The sequence below is a fragment of the Equus przewalskii genome, chromosome 19, assembly GCF_037783145.1.
Source record: "Equus przewalskii isolate Varuska chromosome 19, EquPr2, whole genome shotgun sequence".
Lineage (NCBI taxonomy): Eukaryota > Metazoa > Chordata > Mammalia > Perissodactyla > Equidae > Equus > Equus przewalskii.
The window spans coordinates 30516910-30533867 of NC_091849.1; the positions used below are offsets into that span (position 1 = coordinate 30516910).

A 16958-nucleotide genomic window follows, 5' to 3' on the forward strand; every position below is an offset into this window, starting at 1 on the left:
GATCTCCAACTGGAGCTGGTGGTGGCAGAGTGGTTAAGTTCCCACGCTCTGCTTCAGCGGCCGGGGTTTTGCCAGTTCGGATGGCCGTAGTGGACATTACACTGCTCATCAAGCCATGCTGAGGCCGCATCCCACATAGCACAACCGGGAAGACCTATAATTAGAATATACAACTATGTACTGGGGAGCTTTGGGGAGAAGAAGGAAAAACAAATAAATAAAAATAAGCAGACCTTGTTACTTGACTCTCTGCTGTCTGACCTGTTTGGCTCTGCTTCATGCTTTTATGATTAATTGGACTTATCAGACACTACTGCTGGGAAATGAAACATTGTTGTTCCAATGAACAGCCACAGGTAGCTCCATATCATTGACTTCTTGGGTGCATTGTTTTCTGAGACGGACTTTGGGCACCCCTGGCATCTCAGAGCTTCCTGCCTCTGCTCTCCTGGGTCACAACTGATTAGGATCTTTACCTAATTAGCTACAAATGTAAGCATTCTGTTTTCCTCCATGCCCACAGCCTCTCTGAACTGGCTCCTTCTTTTGACACCTTGCTTGTTCCCTTGCTAGTAAATTAAGGACCTTTGGCATATGTTTAAGATGGATTTGTCTAATACATTTTGGTTTTGGTGAAGGGAAGGCTCTTCTGACTAGGCTGAGAGGAGCATCCTGTAGTCGTAGAAGGACTAGAACTACTCAACTGTGTCTTTACTAGCCTGCAGACTTAAATAAATGACCTGGTGAGAAGTAAAACACAGATCTTCCACATTTGGAGAAGACAGAAATTCTTTGAAATGGGAAAAATCTCCGGATAACAACGATACTTAGGCAACAAAGCCAAAGCCATGAATTATGGATGGTTCTTTTTTTTTTTGAGGAAGATTAGCCCTGAGCTAACTGCTGCCAATCCTCTTTTTTCTGAGGAAGACTGGCCCTGAGCTAACATCCCTGCCCATCTTCCTCTACTTTATATGTGGGATGCCTGCCACAGCATGGCTTGCCAAGCGGTGCCATGTCCACACCCAGGATCTGAACTGGCGAACCCTGGGCCGATGAAGTGGAATGTGCGCACTTACCTGCTGCACCACCGGGCGAGCCCCCGGATGGTTCTTAAACCTTTAGGAATGTAAAACTCATTGTCTATCAGAGGAGACTCTTTTTCAGGAAACTGCATTTCTAAATACACTATATTTTGCAGCAACTTCAGATTTATTATTTATGGTCCCGAGTCTTGGAGCAAATGCCCTTGGATTAGCCAGTGTCATACACTAGGTGGCTGCTGGCACTGCAAGAGGCTTCTGAATACTGGTATCCTTCAATTGAGAGTGTCCTTTGCTTCCAACTTTTTACTTTTTCATGTATTCATTTATTTGTTCAGTCATTCATTCTAGAACTAATTTTGTGTGTCTCTTAGGTGCTGGGCATGGGGATGCTGCATTAAACTCAACTGCCGTAAGTCTGCCCTCATGGCACTTCCAGGCTAGTGGCTAATTCCTACCCTTCCTCAAACCAGTCCTTCTCCAGCTAGTCCTTGAGAAACCAGTGCAGGGCTCTCCCAGAGCCCTTTCTACATGTCAGTGCTGAGTTCTTGATTCCTCCCCATCATTTGCCCCTCCCACAGCCATGGCCACTTCCTCTTCAGGAGAAATAGGAAGATGGGAGAGGCTCGGCATGAACCCAGAGCCTCCCCCAACATGTACTTTTTTTCTAAAGAAGGAGAACCAGCGGGAGTCGGAGAGCTCCATTTTATTACGGAAAGTTTAAAAAATAACAAAAACAGGTAATGGAGAAGGAAGGAGAACTGAGAGAGTCGAGGTGCCTCCTTAGTCACCCCACACCCCTGCAATTCAATTCAATTGTGAACCACTAGGAGGAACAGAATTAAATAACTAGATGGGGGAACGGAGTTAAGATTCCCAGCCTTCCCTCTTGGGGAAAACCGAGGCACAATAATACTGAGCAAAAGTGGAGGAAGCCACACCCCCAGGTCACTCCCAATGAGGCAACAACAGGGGACGGGGAGAGGACTCCACATGTACACGGCAAGTAGGCGTGGCTTGTAAACCTGGGACTTTGGCAGGTGGGGCTGGGAGCTGGTGGGGTTTGTAAACCTGGCTGTGGTCAAGAGAGGAGGCAGGAGCTGTAGACAAAGGGGCAGTGACCTAAGGAACAGGAGGGAGAAGTGCCTAGAAATGGAGTGGGGGCCAGGCCTCCCAGGGAGATGAGTGCTGACATCCTGAGAGCCCCAGGGGGTGGTGGGGGGTCAAGGAAAGCTGTAGGGAGAGTGTACCCTGCTCATGGAGATGGAGAGGGTACTCCATCTCCAGCCCGCTGTGAGCTCTGTGCTCCTCCCCAGAACTTGGTGCTCACTCTTGGATCACCTAGCATGCACCAGCACGTCTGACACACTCACACCAAGACCTGGGGTGAGGGTGGAAATTGGGCCATTCGTTCTGCCCCCAGAAACAGGATGAGGAAAGCAAGCTGGAAGATGTTGGTTGCCCTTCCCTGCCAGGCTCATTTTCAGGGTCTGTCTGTTCTGAATCTTCTGGGCTCCAGGCTCTTCAGTTCTAGGAAGGAGGGAGGTATATCCCTGTGTTGGAAGAAGGTCACCTCCGGCAGGACTCATCTGTGCGAGAGGAAGCAATAATGATAGAGAATGAGTGAGGGCCTCTGCCTCCCACCTGCCCCACCCACTCCCCACACTGAAGGCCAGTTGACATATAGGAAATCCTATAGCGTCTTCCACATCTTGAGTGCTTGTTACTACCAGCAACAGCAGCCATCATTCATTTAGCTCGAATTCTGTGCCAGGCATTCTTAGAACTCGTTTCATCTCACCCCAGCAGAGGTTAAGTAATCTGATGTCCAGCTGTAGTTCCTAGGTGCTTCCCAAACGTTACTTAACCATCTCAACAACTCCAGGAGGTAGTTATTATTAACCCCATTTCATAAGAACAACTTGAGGCCAAAGGTCAGGTGATTTCCCTGAGGTCACACCACAAGTGAGAAACAAGATGGAATTCAAACTCAGGCCTGTCTGATCCAAACCCTGTGGGGGTTTTTGTTTTTGGGGAAGATTAGCCCTGAGCTAACTGCTGCCAATCCTCCTCTTTTTGCTGAGGATGACTGGCCCTGAGCTAACATCCGTGCCCATCTGCCTCTACTTTACATGTGGGACGCCTACCACAGCATGGCATGCCAAGCAGTGCCGTGTCCGCACCCAGGATCCGAACCGGGGAACGGCGGAAGACCAAAGCTGAACGTGCGAACTTAACCCCTGCGCACTGGGCCAGCCCCCCAAACCCTGTGTTTTTAACCACACCAGAGCGCTCAGAAAGAGTCCTGGTTTTGAAATCTGGAGACCCCACGTGCACTTCGCTTCCCGGGACCTCCGTTTCCCCATCTGTTAAAGGGGTGGGTTGGGGTAGAGATTCTGCCTAGCCCCTTCCAAGCGTCCACATTAAGTCCTCCCCCTCTCTCTTGGACCGCAGTGCCTGCTCTGGACAGCAGGGGGCGCGCTCGGGCTGGAGGAGCCTCCGCTCACCCACTATCAGGGCCTTGGTGCGCAGCCCGCCCTGGAGCTCAGGCTGCAGCAGCAGCAGCTCCTCCTCATCCTCTTCGTCGTCGGGTTGGGCCGGTGGGGAGCTGAGGGCACTGGGGGCCTCAGGCTCCGGGCCCAGCTCCTCCAGCACCGAACTCTCGGAGGGGTACTGGTACGTGGTCTCCAGGGCCGTCTCGCTGAAGGAGATCTTGAGCTGAGAATGAGAAAGGGGGAGGAGGTGAGGTCAGCCTGTTAGCCCAGCAGGGGAAGCCCCAGGGGAACAGGTGCAAGGCGGGGAGGAGGAGCCGGATTTGGGCACCCTGCAACTTTGCCCTCCCCATTCACCCTGGGGTCTAGTTTTCCTTTCCATACTGGCTCTCCAATCCCTGCTTTTCCCTCTTCAATCATATCATTTCAACATCAGACTTTGGCCTGAGCTTTGGCGGGGCCCTGGGCAGCAGAAGTGAGTAATACAGGACCAAGGTTCCCACTTTCTAGAGTGTGGAGGCAGAAGGGTAAAAAGAAATTAAAATACATAGAGATAAGTCCTATGATCAGAACTGAGTCTTTAGGGGCTGGCCCCGTGGCCGAGTGGTTAAGTTTGCGCGCTCTGCTGCAGGCGGCCCAGTGTTTCGTTGGTTCAAATCCTGGGCGCGGACATGGCACTGCTCATCAAAGCACGCTGAGGCAGCGTCCCACATGCCGCAACTAGAAGGACCCACAACGAAGAATATACAACTATGTACTGGGGGGCTTTTGGGGGGAAAAGGAAAAAAAAATTTAAAAAAATAAAAAAAAGAACTCTTTGGGCGCCCTGAGGGCAATCAGGAAGGCTTCCCAGAGGAGAGGAGATTTGAGCTGGCAGTAAATAGCTGGCTGGGGAGGGAGTCCCAGGCAAAAGCAAGGACAGGCACGTTGATTCCCATACCCTCAGCCCCTCACTGTTGCTGGGAAACTCAGGACCCTGGACACCAGACCCCTCCCTCTCCTGCTCCCCTCACTCCTCTCCTACAGCTGGAGTGGGCCCACAACAAAGGGGGTCTAGGGCCTGGGAGGGGAGAGGAGAGCAACAGAAAGGCCCAGAGGAATCAAAACTCTTCTATAACACATGGGGGAGAAGTCGAGCCCCTGAGTAGGTGCAACTGGGGGAGGTGACAGGGGCAGAGAGGAAAGTCCAGGCAAACACAGGGTGGGGGTGGAGAGAGCACCAGAAGGGACACACAGAGACAGAGGCAAAGGACCAGAGAGGGGATCTGGAGGGGGCAGAAAATCCTTCATAAACACACCGTCCCCAGAGCAGGTGAGCCCCAGCTGTTCACTGCCTTCTACGCTTCCCCTTTGCCCTCCTAAGAAGCTCAGGGGGAAGGGGCAGGGTGGGATTAACTCTGGGAGCCAAAGCGATTAAAGAGACAGGAGGATTCATGTAAACTACTTGGAAAGGTCCAGATGATCTACTCAGGCCTTCCCTGGCGTCTGTTTGGGAAACCTGTGGCTGGGGCCCTGTATCCCTGAGTCTCCGTGTGGACCAGGGTGTGAGAAGAGAGAAGCTAGGAGGTTGGCTGGACAGGACACATGGATGCTAACACCTGGGTCCCCATGGGAAGCTGGAACTCAGGGACTGTGTGTGTCACTTCTTGGCTCCAAACCCTGCACTAGCTCCCCATCTCACTGGGAGCAAAAGCAGGAGTTGACCAACGCCTACAGGGTGCTCCCAATGTGCCACCCACCCCCCCACCTGTGGGACATCCTTCCTTACTCCAGCCACTCTGGCCATGGTGATTTCCTCCAAGCCCACCAGGGAAACTTCCACCTCAGGGCCTTTGCACTGGCTGTTCCCTCTGCCTGGAACACTTCCCTCAAATATCCCCAATCACCATCTCTCCCAATCACCCTATTATAAAGTTGTCATATTTACTCCCCTTACCTCCTGGCACTCTAGGTTCTACTTATCCCTGTTCTAACTTTTTTCCCATAATCACTTAACCACCTTCTAACTCACCAGAGAATTTACTAATTTATTATCTTTCGTCTGGTGTTGACAGGAGCATGGAAGTTGCTACAGTGGGTAAGGAAGGGTTGGTCCAGATCTCAGATGAGGTCCCAACAGAGGACCAATGCTGGGGGATCATGTAGGGGGTAGCCCAGCGTGTACACAGTCGCCCCCCAGTCTGTCTGGGGAACAGCTGGTAGAATCAAGTGACGGCAACCAGACTCCTTACATCCCAGTTTCTCAAAAGGGACCACTTCTGGTTCTGTTACTGACAGATTTACCTAGACTTCTGGGAACACATTTTGGTTTTCTTTTCATATCCCCTTTTGGGATCACAAGCTCCATAGTTTATTGTCCACTCTGAAAAAGGATTCATTTTATTTTCTCTCAGTCCATGTTTGTCTCTTTCCCCCCACCCTGCTTCTCTCCTCACTGCCCCCCCACCCCCAACTTCTGACTGGGCTTCTCAGGAATGCATAGCCTGCATGGGGGGGGCAGGGCGGGTAAGGAGGGGGGTGACTCACTGGCTCCTCTCTCATCAGCTATATAAGGTCACAAGGGGGCTGGAGAAGGGAGGGGCCCATCTCTCAGCCAGAGGGGCCTCTGGGGAAGGGCACCAGCCCCAGCCCATCCCCTGGACTCCAGGGGCAGGGCTGGGATTCTCTCCCGATGGCAGGGAGACATTTGATGGAATTAGCAAACACGAGTTATTTAGGGAAGGCGGGGGGCAGGGGGGTCCTCCTCTCCCTGAGCCAGTGGGTTGGGGCAGTGCTGGGACAGGGCATGCCAGCCCCTGAAGAGCAGGGTGCTGAGAGAGCAGAGAGGACGGAGGGGCAGGTGTTTGGGTCTAGAGAACTCTATGCTGCTTCTTCCCCGCCCCCACCCCAGCCTGGCTGCTTCCTTATTCTCTCACCACATCCTGAGCACACTTCTGGCAGGCCCATGGCCCAGCGTTCCCCACTCGGCCCCACCAGCCTTCCGGCCCCCACCCCAAGCTTCCTGTTTGGGCGATCTGCTTCCGGCTCCCCTGCTCCCTGATCTAGGTATGGTCACCACCACAGGTCCTGCCCTGCGCTCAGCTGGTTCCTGTCTTTAGGCCCCAAACTTCATGCCTCCCTTTCTTTGTTCCTCCCCAAAGGCACAAGTCAACCTTAGTAGGAAGTGACTTTCCTGAACCCCTCACCCTGGCAGTTTGCAGACCTACCCCCTTGCATGTGCCCAGCCCTACGGGGAAAGGGCTGGCAGCAGCCAGAGGACTCAGGGTAGACTCAGGTGCCACGGGTCAGGGATGGGAGCTTAAGCTTCACATGAAGATGAATGGGGTGATCAAGTGACCCCCAAGCTTAACCTAGGTCTTCGGTCTCTGTGGTTTCCCACTGATACTGAGGACACAAAACCAAATCTGAGGACGTCACACACAGGATGAGGACTGGAGACGAGGAAGAGCATCCCACTCTTTGGGGAGATGTGTTAGGTGTGGGGACCTCTCTTTCCTTAGAGATTTTCGAGCTGGAAAGTGATTGGTGTGTAGGGAAGGGGTTGGGCCAGGGCCAGGGGAAGAAGTCAGCCTGGCTGCTCCCACTTCCCTGCAGGTCCTTATTCCAGTTTAACCTCTGACCTTCTGCCGGCCTCGGCCCCCACCCCTGTCTCCAACTCCCATTTGGAGGCGTCTCAGCAGGGCGCCTCCAAATTCACTTCTCTCTTTTTCTACCCCAAGGGGAGGGCGAGGCCAGAGTGTCAGGAAAAGAGAGGGGAAAACCATTGCTGAGCCAGTACTGGGGAGGGAGGGGAAGTCCAGGGAGGAAGGACTGGGAGTGAGGGGCGGGGGTATTTTGGAAGAGGAGAAGGCTTTTCTTGTCCCAAGAGAGAAGGGAGCACTGTCTGAAGCAGTGGCCCAGCTGGGGGTGTGCAACCCCGAGGTCACCCACTTCAAATGGCCTCTGTGTGCGTCTCTCCCATGGGGCAGACTAGGGGTTCAAAAGCCTTCTCTCTGCTCCCTGGCGAGCCCAGTTCCATTCTTCCTCCCTCCCCCCTCTATCCTAGGATGTCCCCGCTCAGCTCTGCCCCCTCTTCCTTGGGACTGTGAGACCTTCCCCCACTCTCTTCTCCCTGCCATTTCTCCCTAGAATCCCAAAGCCACCCCCTCCGCCTCCCCAGGGTTCCTGCCCAGACATTCTCTACCCTGGAAGGCTAGAAGTGCTTTCACCCTGGTGACCTGCCCTCATAGATTCAAGGCTGTCACCTTGGCTCAGGTATCCCACCAGATGGACTGGGTTGGGTCACAAACTCAGAGGAAGGGAAGGAAAGAAAGGGGGGGCGGGGAGGGTGGCACTCAGAGCCTGAGGCAAGGGTGAGTAGTGAGCAGCTGGGCACACCCTGAGCGAGACACACCCAGGGACACCGCTTGATTGTGGGGCAGGATCCTTGGGGCTTGGAAATGAATGGAAAAGGAGGGCTACAAGAAGGAAGGGTGTGTGTGCAGGAAGGGTGGTGGCAGGAATGAGCAGGAAAGAATAGAAGAAGACAAGAATACAGGGGTATAAAAGAGAGAAAGATGTGGTCCAGAGAGAACTGCCGAGTGCGCTTCTAAGAAGTCTGCTTGGCGGCTCCCTACCTGTTTGTGGTGCCTTTCAGGGGACCCCTTGACAAGGCAGCTGCGGCTGAGGCGGAGGTAGCCCCCCAGAACCAAGATCTCCTCGGCAGTCGGGTACCGCTTCTTCCCAGACCCCGGGGCTGCAGCATCAGCTGTGGCTGAGGTGGCTGGAGTGGTGGGGGCTGCAGGGGGCGCGGACCGCCGGGGGTTGACTGTGAAGGTGTGCCCACTGCGGCGGGGGGCCCCAACCCCTGGCCCTGCCTTCACTCCATAGAACAGACGGCTCATGAGGGGATCACCAGGGGACTGGGGGCCAGGTGGGGCTGGGGGTGGGGGAGAAAGAGGGGCTGCTGATGGGGGCCGGAGTTCCACTGCTTCCTCTTCCTGCAGTCTAGAGCCTCCAGTCCCAGCGTCCTCTAGTGGGAGGGGGGAGGGCACAGAGCAGCGGTTCTGCAGGGCGCTCAGAGGCCTGCCCTGAGCCCCCGCCTCCTTCTTCTCAGCCTCTCCATCTCCAGCCTCTGCACCAAGAGGCCCCAGATGCTTCTCAGCAGACTCTGGAGGTTCCGGTTTCTGAGTTTGAATCTCTGTGTCCCTGGGTGTCCATTCTCGAACCTTCCCAGAGTTCAGGGTCCATTTCCACCCATCTGTCAGCCTCAAGCCCTTCTCGCCATCCTCCATAGGACTGGGCCTCTGCTCTGCTGCCTCCATTCCCCCAGAGCTGCTGTCTGGGGCCTCTCGTGTCAGGGTCTCTGAGAGCCCTGTAATCTCTTCTGGGGCCATCCTTGGAACTAGCCTCTCTTCTTTTCTCCCACATTCCTCCAAGCAGCCTTTTCTTTCTTCGCCTGTGCTCAGCCTCCACTCTGAAGCCTCCAGTTGTACCACACTCTGTTCCTGAGACTCTCTAGAGTCAGATCTCCATTTGTGGGCCTCTGTCAGGCCCTGCCTCTGGTTGTCAGACTCTGCTGGGCTCAGTCGACTTTCCACCACCTCTTTTCTCCTGGGGCTTTGTTCTCGAGGCTCTGCCAGCCTCAGACTCCGCTCTGGAGTTTCTCCAGGGCTCAGCCTGCATTTCCGTGCCTCTGACAGTCTGGAGCTCCTGTCTCCAGCCTCTCCTGGGCTCTGCCTCCAGTCCCGAGCCTCAGAAGGCCGGGGGCTCGACTCTCGGGCTCCCCCTATCCCCAGCCTCTTCTCTCTGGCCTCCCTGGGACTGAGCCGCTCTTCTCTTGACTCTCTTCCCATGGGGCTCTGATCCCGCATCTCCCCAGGGCTGGGTCTCCGCTCCCGGGTCTCCAAAGGTCCAGGCCTTCTCTCCGCAAGTAGCTCTTCACTCCGCTGCTGCTGCTGCTGCTGCTGGCGCTCCTGCCGAATGAATCGGTTCTGGTGCACTGGCCCGATGGCCTCCAGGAGGACGGCAGACTCATCTGGGTCTGGAGGTCCAGCCTCCGTAGTCCCAGGCACAGGGCTAGGTTCCCCAGGAGACAGACCAAGCTTGGCCCGGCGGCGTTCCAGGAGCCCCCGCTTCCAGGCTGGCATCTGGGACAGCCGCTCCCGCTCCGCCTTCTCCCGGCCACGAACAGCGGCCTCCTCCTGCCGGCGCCGGGCTAGCAGCTGTAGCTTCCAGTCCGGAATGGTGGCCATGGTCGCCTTGAGGTGAGGTGAGGAGCACTGGGGGCAGAGAACAGGAAGGAGAGGCTCCAGAGAGGCCAGGGGGTGAGCCCGGGGGTGGGGGGAGAGGAAGTGGAGGGGGAGAGGTGGTACACAGAGAAGGGCAGAGGAGCTGAGGGTGAGGACAGTGGGAAAGAGGGTGGAGAAGGAGGAAAACTGAGAAAGTACAGAAAAAGCTATGAGCCAAGTTGGTGGGGGTGGGGGGTGGTGCGGTGAGAGGAAGAGTGAAGATTCAGGGCAGAGGCAGGAGTCAGATTTGGCAGTACAGGGTTAGGGGGTATCAGAGACAGTCCCAAGGATGCGGGAGGAGAGAAGGACGAAAAGAGAAGTTGGCGTGAGGGAGAAGAGAGAAAAGAGAGGCTGGGGGCGAGAGGGGACAGGGTTCAGGCGAGGTTGCCTCACCACCACCCCAGGGGCAGCGAGAGTGGGCAGGCAGGTCAGAGAATCCTGCCGGAGAGGGGGCAATGGGACCTGAGGGGGTGTCGGGGAGGTAAGGAGGGGGCAGAGTGGAGAGGTCGAGGGGAGAAGAGGGAGTCAGGGGACAGAGGGGAAAGGGAGCTCCGCGGCTGCAGTCTGGCGCGTCTCGGCGCGGGCCCCAGAGGTCCGGGCTCCCCTTCCAGCCCGGCTGGGGCCACGCCTCTCCGGCCCCAGCCCCCACCCCTCCGCCCGGCACTCCGCCCCAAGGCGGGTCAGGGGAAATACCCTCCCCCGGGGACTTTCGGAACCCGGGCGTCTGGGCTGCCAGGTCGTTCCCAGAACCTTGGCGTCCACCGTCCCCCGCCCCCGGGGCCGTCACCACCGCCTGCCTCCCCCACCGGCTGTGCCCCAGGACCCAGGCGCACGGAGGACCGGCTCCACGCCTCTTCTCTCCGGAGCCTGCGAATCCTGTGCCGGGGTCCCGGCTCTCATGGCACCCTGACATAGCCGGCCATCCCACCCGGCTCTGCTTGCACAGACAATCTCGGCACAAAGAGGAGACAGCCCAAGGTGTCCGGGCCAGGGACGGGAGCGGGGACGGGAGAGAGGAGACACCCCCTCTCCAAGTCTGAAGCCCCTCAGTCAACTCACATGCCGCGGGGTTCCCAGGGGAGGGGGTGCGGAGGAGCCTGGCGTCCGGAGAGAGGAGGAGAGAGGAAGAGGAGGAGAGAGGGATTGAGGGAGATCCGGAGACAAGAAGGAGGGGAGGAGGGAGGGAGAGGAGGAGGGAAAGAGGGAGTCGAGGAGGAGGGACGGAGACAGAGACCTGGGGGCCGGGCGGGGGGCGGCGACCGCTTTGTCTGAGGACAATGGGGAGAGAGAAGGGGGCGCGGGGCGGAGCCCAAGGTGGGGGTGGGGCCTCGCTCCCCGCGACCCCGCGTGGGACTCGGCTCCGGAACTCCCCTCTTCCCGCCACAACCCCTGACCCTCCGTGCTCTGTCCCCAGGGCCCCTCACCTCGCTCCCGCCCGGTACCCCTGGAGAACCCAGGTGTCCAGACGCCCGCCCCCACCTCGCCGACCCAGGGCGGCGGCCCGTGACTCAGGCCCCTCGAGGGACTTAGGGAGGAAGCAGCAGCTGCTCCGAGCCGGCCCGCCCTTCCCATCTCCCGCTGCTCCTCCCCACGCTTTTGCCTTCCCCGGCCAGCCTTTGTTACTGCGGGGTCCAGGGCAGCCGTCAGGCTGCGGGGGCCCGTGGGGAGGGGGCGGCAGGAGGGGCGCTCGCAAGCCAAGTGCTTTGGAAGGTCATTTCTCTACCAGAGCCGCTGCCCGGCTCTTTTTAGCTTCAATCTGTCTCCCATGGATCCCCTGGTCTGCAGCAGGGAAATTGGAAGATTGAGAGGAAGGAGGACTCGGCCGCTCCGGGAAAGTGGGGGTGGGTCCAAGGGGAGTGGTCGCCGCCCAGCCGTCACCAGAGGGCGCGGTGTCTGCCCAGACTCAAGTTCGGCGCCCAGGCTCTGGCTCGCCTTCCTTCCCAAACCCAGCCCTGAAGCCTGAGAGACACTGAGAGACTGCATGCCATATGTCGAAAAACCAGGCTCGATTTTATTCTCCTGCAGCGCATGTTCCTCGGGAGAACAGGGAGTCCTTAGACACCCGAATTAAGAGGGGCAGCATCCTCAATTAGGTTGAGAATGGAGCGCAGGGGCGGGGCCTAAGGAGGTGGAGAGGCCAGCCAGTGGGGCTGCACTGAGCAGCAAGGCATGGAGCCTGAAGGGGCAGCCACTACCATCAAACTTGCAGACCCTGGTCCACCTCCTAGGAGGGGAAGCGAGATGTGGAGAAGGGGATCCCTGAGGTACAGAGGCAGGTGAGTAAGTGTCAGGGGAGTGGTCAGGCCAGACCCTTCTCCTTGTGAGGAGGTTGTCGGGGGCGGGGAGGGGGGGGAAGGGTCATGAAGCCATAAACTGAGGAGACAGGTAAGTTCCCCACCCCCTCTTCCTAGCTGGTGAGAAGTGGACGTTGGAGGCCAGTGGCTGAAATTCAGAATTTAGGGTATGGAGCTGGACTCAGGGAGTCAAGTCTCAATCAGAGGGACAGCCCCTTCAGTTCATGGATTTGGGCCTCTGGTGTGAAGCAGCCAGGGCCTGGATGTTAAGGGATTTGGAATTCGAGGGGGAGAGGAAGTATAGGGTTTGGAACCAGGGTTAGCTCCTCATTCAGCCTCCCCATCCTGGGGCCGGGAGAGCAAGTGGAGTTTTCTTTGCAGCTGGGCCCGGAGGTAGCGAAGGTCTTGCTGGTCAAGTCCATGAGCCAGGCCCAAGTAGAGGGTAAGGAGGAGAGCAAGGAGGAGGCGGTCAGTGCCCAGGGTGGGGACCACCCACAGCACTGTCAGCAGCTCCACGCACACTGGGTGGCGCAGGTGGGAGAAGAGTCTCAGGGCCCGGGGAGACTTCAGGGCCAGAGGCTCACCCAGCCCCAGCACATGGTAGTACACCTAGGAGAGGGAGAACAGCTTAGAAATGGAGTCAAGCCCTTTTTGCAATTTAGCTGCCTCTTTTCTCCCCTTCCAGGCACCTTCCTTCTATAACTCCGGCCCAGGAACCACCCTTCTGAGACTTGGGCCTCTGACCCTTGTCTCTGATTCATGAATCTTCCCCAAGCCTAGGGAGGCTCATAATTTTTGGCCTTTGAGGGAGGGCTGAGGGGAGACCATCTTACAAGAAAGGGAAGTGAGGGAGTAGAAAGCAGGAGGAAGGTGGAAGAGCATGCAAGGAGGAGGAGAGAAATCCTTGGAAGAGAAAGAGGCGTTCTAGAAAGGATTAGAAGTCTCAGGTAGGGATCTGGGAGCCTCACCTGTTTGAGGCCCATGAGCTCCGCGTAGTCAAAGACGAGAAGGATGCTGAAGATGAGGAGCCAGGAAATGACGTGGAGCACAAAGCAGAGGAGGGGCACCCAGGTGGCCCATGGCTCAGCCCGAGCTTCCCACAACACAGGGCCTCTGGGTACGGGCTCCCAGTACCGCATCACCAGCTGGGGAAGGATGAGGGGCTGGGTATCCCAGCAGCCCACCCTTGAGAGACCTAGACCCAGAGGCTGCCCTCCACCCCCACCCCAGGCTGGCCTGCAGCTCTCTGCACCTCTACCGTGAGCATCACCAACAAATATCTACCATGTGGAGGGTGCTGGGTGGGGTTCTAAGGATGTAAGGATGACCTGTCTCTACCCTGATGATTTACAGAACAGTAAGGGGGTGACCAGATAGGTACACAAGGTAGCCTATGCCAAGCACCCAGTGAGAAAGCAGATGAGTACTAACTGGGAAGCCTTCTCTTGAGATCTAGGGAAGTGGTTTTGAAGAAAGGGCAGGACTGAAGGGGAATTAACTAGGGGATCCCTAGAAGGACAACATGAACAAAGTTGCAAAGGTGAGAATGCTCATATCGTGCTTGGGGAATGACAAGCAGTACACCCTTCTTGATAAAAAGTAGAATGTGTGCCGTGGAGGAATGGAAGCTGAGATTAGAGTCCTAACACCTTCCTTCAGTTCTCCTCCTAAACCCACATTTTATCAGAAGCCTAAGATCCTTGCCCCTCCAACCTAGGGCATCCTTCCCACATACTCTGTTTCCCTTGGGGACTCAGCTGCCAGAGCCTCATACCTGCAAGGCCAGGGCAGTGCATGCCACGTACAGTGACCTCTGAAGGACCCCAAAGTACCGGGACATCCATGCCTTCACTGTCTCAGTTGCCATGAGGCTGTGCTGCCCCACAAACAGTAGCAGGAGCCCCAGATCCCAAGCCAGGGAGGCAAGGATGCTGTGGTCCTGCAAGGCAGCCAGCCATCCTTGGCGGGCATCTAGAGGGAGTTGGAGAAAAGGACAAAAGTTCAGGAAGATAATGGGAAACACTCCCTACCTTCATCTCTTGGGGCTGCAGGCCATGCCCTTTAATGCTTTCAAGAGCCTTAATGCTTCCTCTCCAGGCTTTGCCCACCTCGCTTTTCCATTCCCTGTTTGTTCCCCCTTCCTCAGCCCTTCTTCAGAGCTGGGGAAGACGATTCATGTTGGGTACTCACAAAGTCATGGCTGGAGAGGTTACCATTGGATTGCCCCTCGTATTTCGGTTCTCCAAATGCTCCCTCTTTTTAACACTCTCCCCTCCATACTCTTCTCTACAAAGCACTTTCCTTAGAATACTCTGCTTATCGCACTTTCCCTCCCCCTCAATCCTCACTCTCCCACCTCTCCAAACCGCTAATCCCTGAGCTCCTAAATTAGCCCTCCGGTCTCCCCTGCAGCTTCTCGGCGGCTTCCAAGGTTCTAGTTCCCTCTCAGGAGTTCCCCTGTCATTTGTCTCCAAGCCCCGCCCCGCTCCCCTCTCCTCCGGCCCCACCTCCCTACCCTGGAGCTCACCCTCGACCCCTCCCGCTCACCCGGACCACCAGACTCTGGGATCCCTCCAAGAAGCGGCCGAAGGGAGGTAAAGCGCACGAACTCCACTCCGGTGCCAAAGGCCAGGATGAAGGAGGCGAGGGCAGCGGGGACCAGGAGCAGTGCTGGGGCCATGGCGAGAAACCGAGGGGTGGGGCAAGGGGCGGGCCCGGGATTCCCGCGGCTGCAGGCCCCGCCCCCGGCTCCGCCTCCTGCCTGGGATCCTGCCCAGGAGGGCGAGGCTCCCGAGCGCAGATGCCCCGGCTTCCGGCCGCCGAGCGCGGTTTCTCCCACCAGACAGCAGGGTCCATGCACGCGGCCTTCTGGAACCTGCAGTCCGCGCGTCACAGAGGGAATATTAGAATTCCGAGTGAGAGGTGAAAAGGGCAGCGACTCTGCTGCCACTCACGTGGGTCGAATCGCAGCTCAGCTAGTTTTCCCATCTAAAATGAAGACAGTTCTTCTGTTGCAGGATTCTTGTGGGAACAGAGCTTTAGGATCCCACTTTTCTTTAACAGCCTTGGCTAGAAAACATAACCAGAGTCAGAGGTTACAAAGCCTCGGTTAACACTTTAATAACGAACGATGAGAGAACGGAAGCCTGTTGACTCAGCTGAGAAGCCAACGCCCTGAATCACCTAGTACATCTTGTTAAATTGAAAAAGAGTTAGTGACTGTTTTGCCACAAAATAAATTAATGCTTATTCTGTAACTTATAAAGTTGAGTTGTTGCTAAGAAGGGCAGAGAACTTCTCTGTTGTAATACTGAAACGTTTGTTCTAATAATGCTTAACGCTGTTGATTTGTAACCATGAGAGTAAAAATGTTGAAATATTTGTGCTAGAAAACTTTATTACAGTTGTAAACTTTGCAGTAGGTTAATTTTATCCACCCTTGTAATAATTATCTATGACTACTCTGCAACTTCATTAGTTTGACTCTATTTACTAGTCAGAAACCACTAAGATCTTTTGTTTTAACGTATTCTCCCTACAGGCCTGTTTATCATACCTATGGACTAACATTCATATCTAAAATGCAAAGTAAAAGTAAGGTTTTTCCTCCATCAAAATTAAAGATGACGTAGCTAAGAACCTAGTCACAGTAGCTGTGACCATGGTAGAGACCTTAGAGATCAATAAGCTAATTCCCTCAACTTATGGATAGAAGAAACATAGGCCCAAAGAAATAAAGAAAATTTCCTAAGATGAGAATTAAGGGAAACTGCTAGTCCTGTGGGCTCAGGCAGGAGAAAATTGCCAAGTGGCATCCCACAGGCTCTGCATTCCTTCTCCCTCCGTGAAGCTCAGTACTCCCACCCTCCTCTGAATCAACGCTATTGTATACTGTACCAGGCATCTTATGTTTTCCCTCCAGATTCATTCTCCAGCCCGCTTCTGCTTCAGGAAGTTGTCCTGAATGGGCTACATCAATGAAGGTCACAGCTTTTCTTGAGAAAGCCCTCTCTACATAACTGCTCCCTCTTCTCAAGCTTTTGGGCTTAGAGGTGGTCACAACAGAGCTGTGGGTCCTGGGGTACCGCAATACTCTTTGTGATTTCTCTACGCTCTACCTACTTCTTTGTAATTTTCACCTTATTAAACTCTCCCCCAATTATCCTAATTTGACTGTGCCACCATTTCCTGCTAGGACCCTGACTGAGACATTTATTGCACAATGTGCCATAAGCTGTGGGATTCGTTGGAAGTGTAAGAAAAGATCTCTATTCTTGGGGCTGGCCCCGTGGCCGAGTGGTTAAGTTCGCGGGCTCCGCTGCAGGCGGCCCAGTGTTTTGTTGGTTCGAATCCTGGGCGTGGACATGGCACTGCTCATCAAACCATGCTGAGGCAGCGTCCCATATGCCACAACTAGGTGGACCCACAACGAAGAATATACAACTATGTACCTGGGGGCTTTGGGGAGAAAAAGGAAAAAAAATAAAATCTTCAAAAACAAAAAAAAGAAAAGATCTCTATTCTCTAGAAGTTTAAATTAGGGTGCTGAAATGGTACCAGTCACGAAGTGGGAGTGCATGTGAGTGCTAAAGAGGCTATAGAGACAGCAGGTACTGTAAGGAATCACGTGCACCTCAAGGACATGGACACTTTCACATGGTACAAGGCTTTGAGTTGTGCGAGAGGACTATTTCTTTGGGTCCTACCATGTGATCACCCACAATGGCTCTGCTTAATATGTATTATGAGATTTTAGGTATATTTAAAAGTCAGCATAGTGTTTGGCAAAGCTCATGCTATTTCTACTACACTAAAGTTTTCCAAACTTCAGCATAACTTACTTGCAGAAAAGTGCACAAA

At 55.2% G+C, this 16958-nt stretch overlaps 2 protein-coding genes across 4 annotated transcripts; both read right to left on the reverse strand.

Moving 5' to 3' along the window:
• Positions 1–1734: 1734 nt before the first annotated feature.
• PPP1R18 (protein phosphatase 1 regulatory subunit 18) lies at positions 1735–11587 on the reverse strand. Its single transcript, XM_008543796.2, has 4 exons — positions 11229–11587; positions 8152–9795; positions 3551–3761; positions 1735–2632 (listed from the first exon to the last, which is right to left on the reverse strand). Exons 2-4 carry the CDS (start codon positions 9766–9768, stop codon positions 2613–2615), a joined length of 1848 nt encoding a protein of 615 aa, XP_008542018.1. The 5' UTR covers positions 9769–9795; positions 11229–11587; the 3' UTR covers positions 1735–2612.
• A 206-nt stretch (positions 11588–11793) lies between these two features.
• On the reverse strand, positions 11794–16957 carry NRM (nurim). Of its 3 annotated transcripts, none has more exons than XM_008543794.2 (4): positions 14646–16957; positions 13873–14069; positions 13067–13243; positions 11794–12707 (listed from the first exon to the last, which is right to left on the reverse strand). In XM_008543794.2, exons 1-4 carry the CDS (start codon positions 14776–14778, stop codon positions 12426–12428), a joined length of 789 nt encoding a protein of 262 aa, XP_008542016.2. In that variant the 5' UTR covers positions 14779–16957; the 3' UTR covers positions 11794–12425. The 3 variants fall into 3 exon arrangements, with proteins under 3 accessions (XP_008542016.2, XP_008542014.2, XP_008542017.1); XM_008543792.2 differs by having other exon boundaries at positions 13067–13261; positions 14646–15744; XM_008543795.2 differs by lacking the exon at positions 13873–14069 and having other exon boundaries at positions 14646–15096.
• Position 16958: the final 1 nt, after the last annotated feature.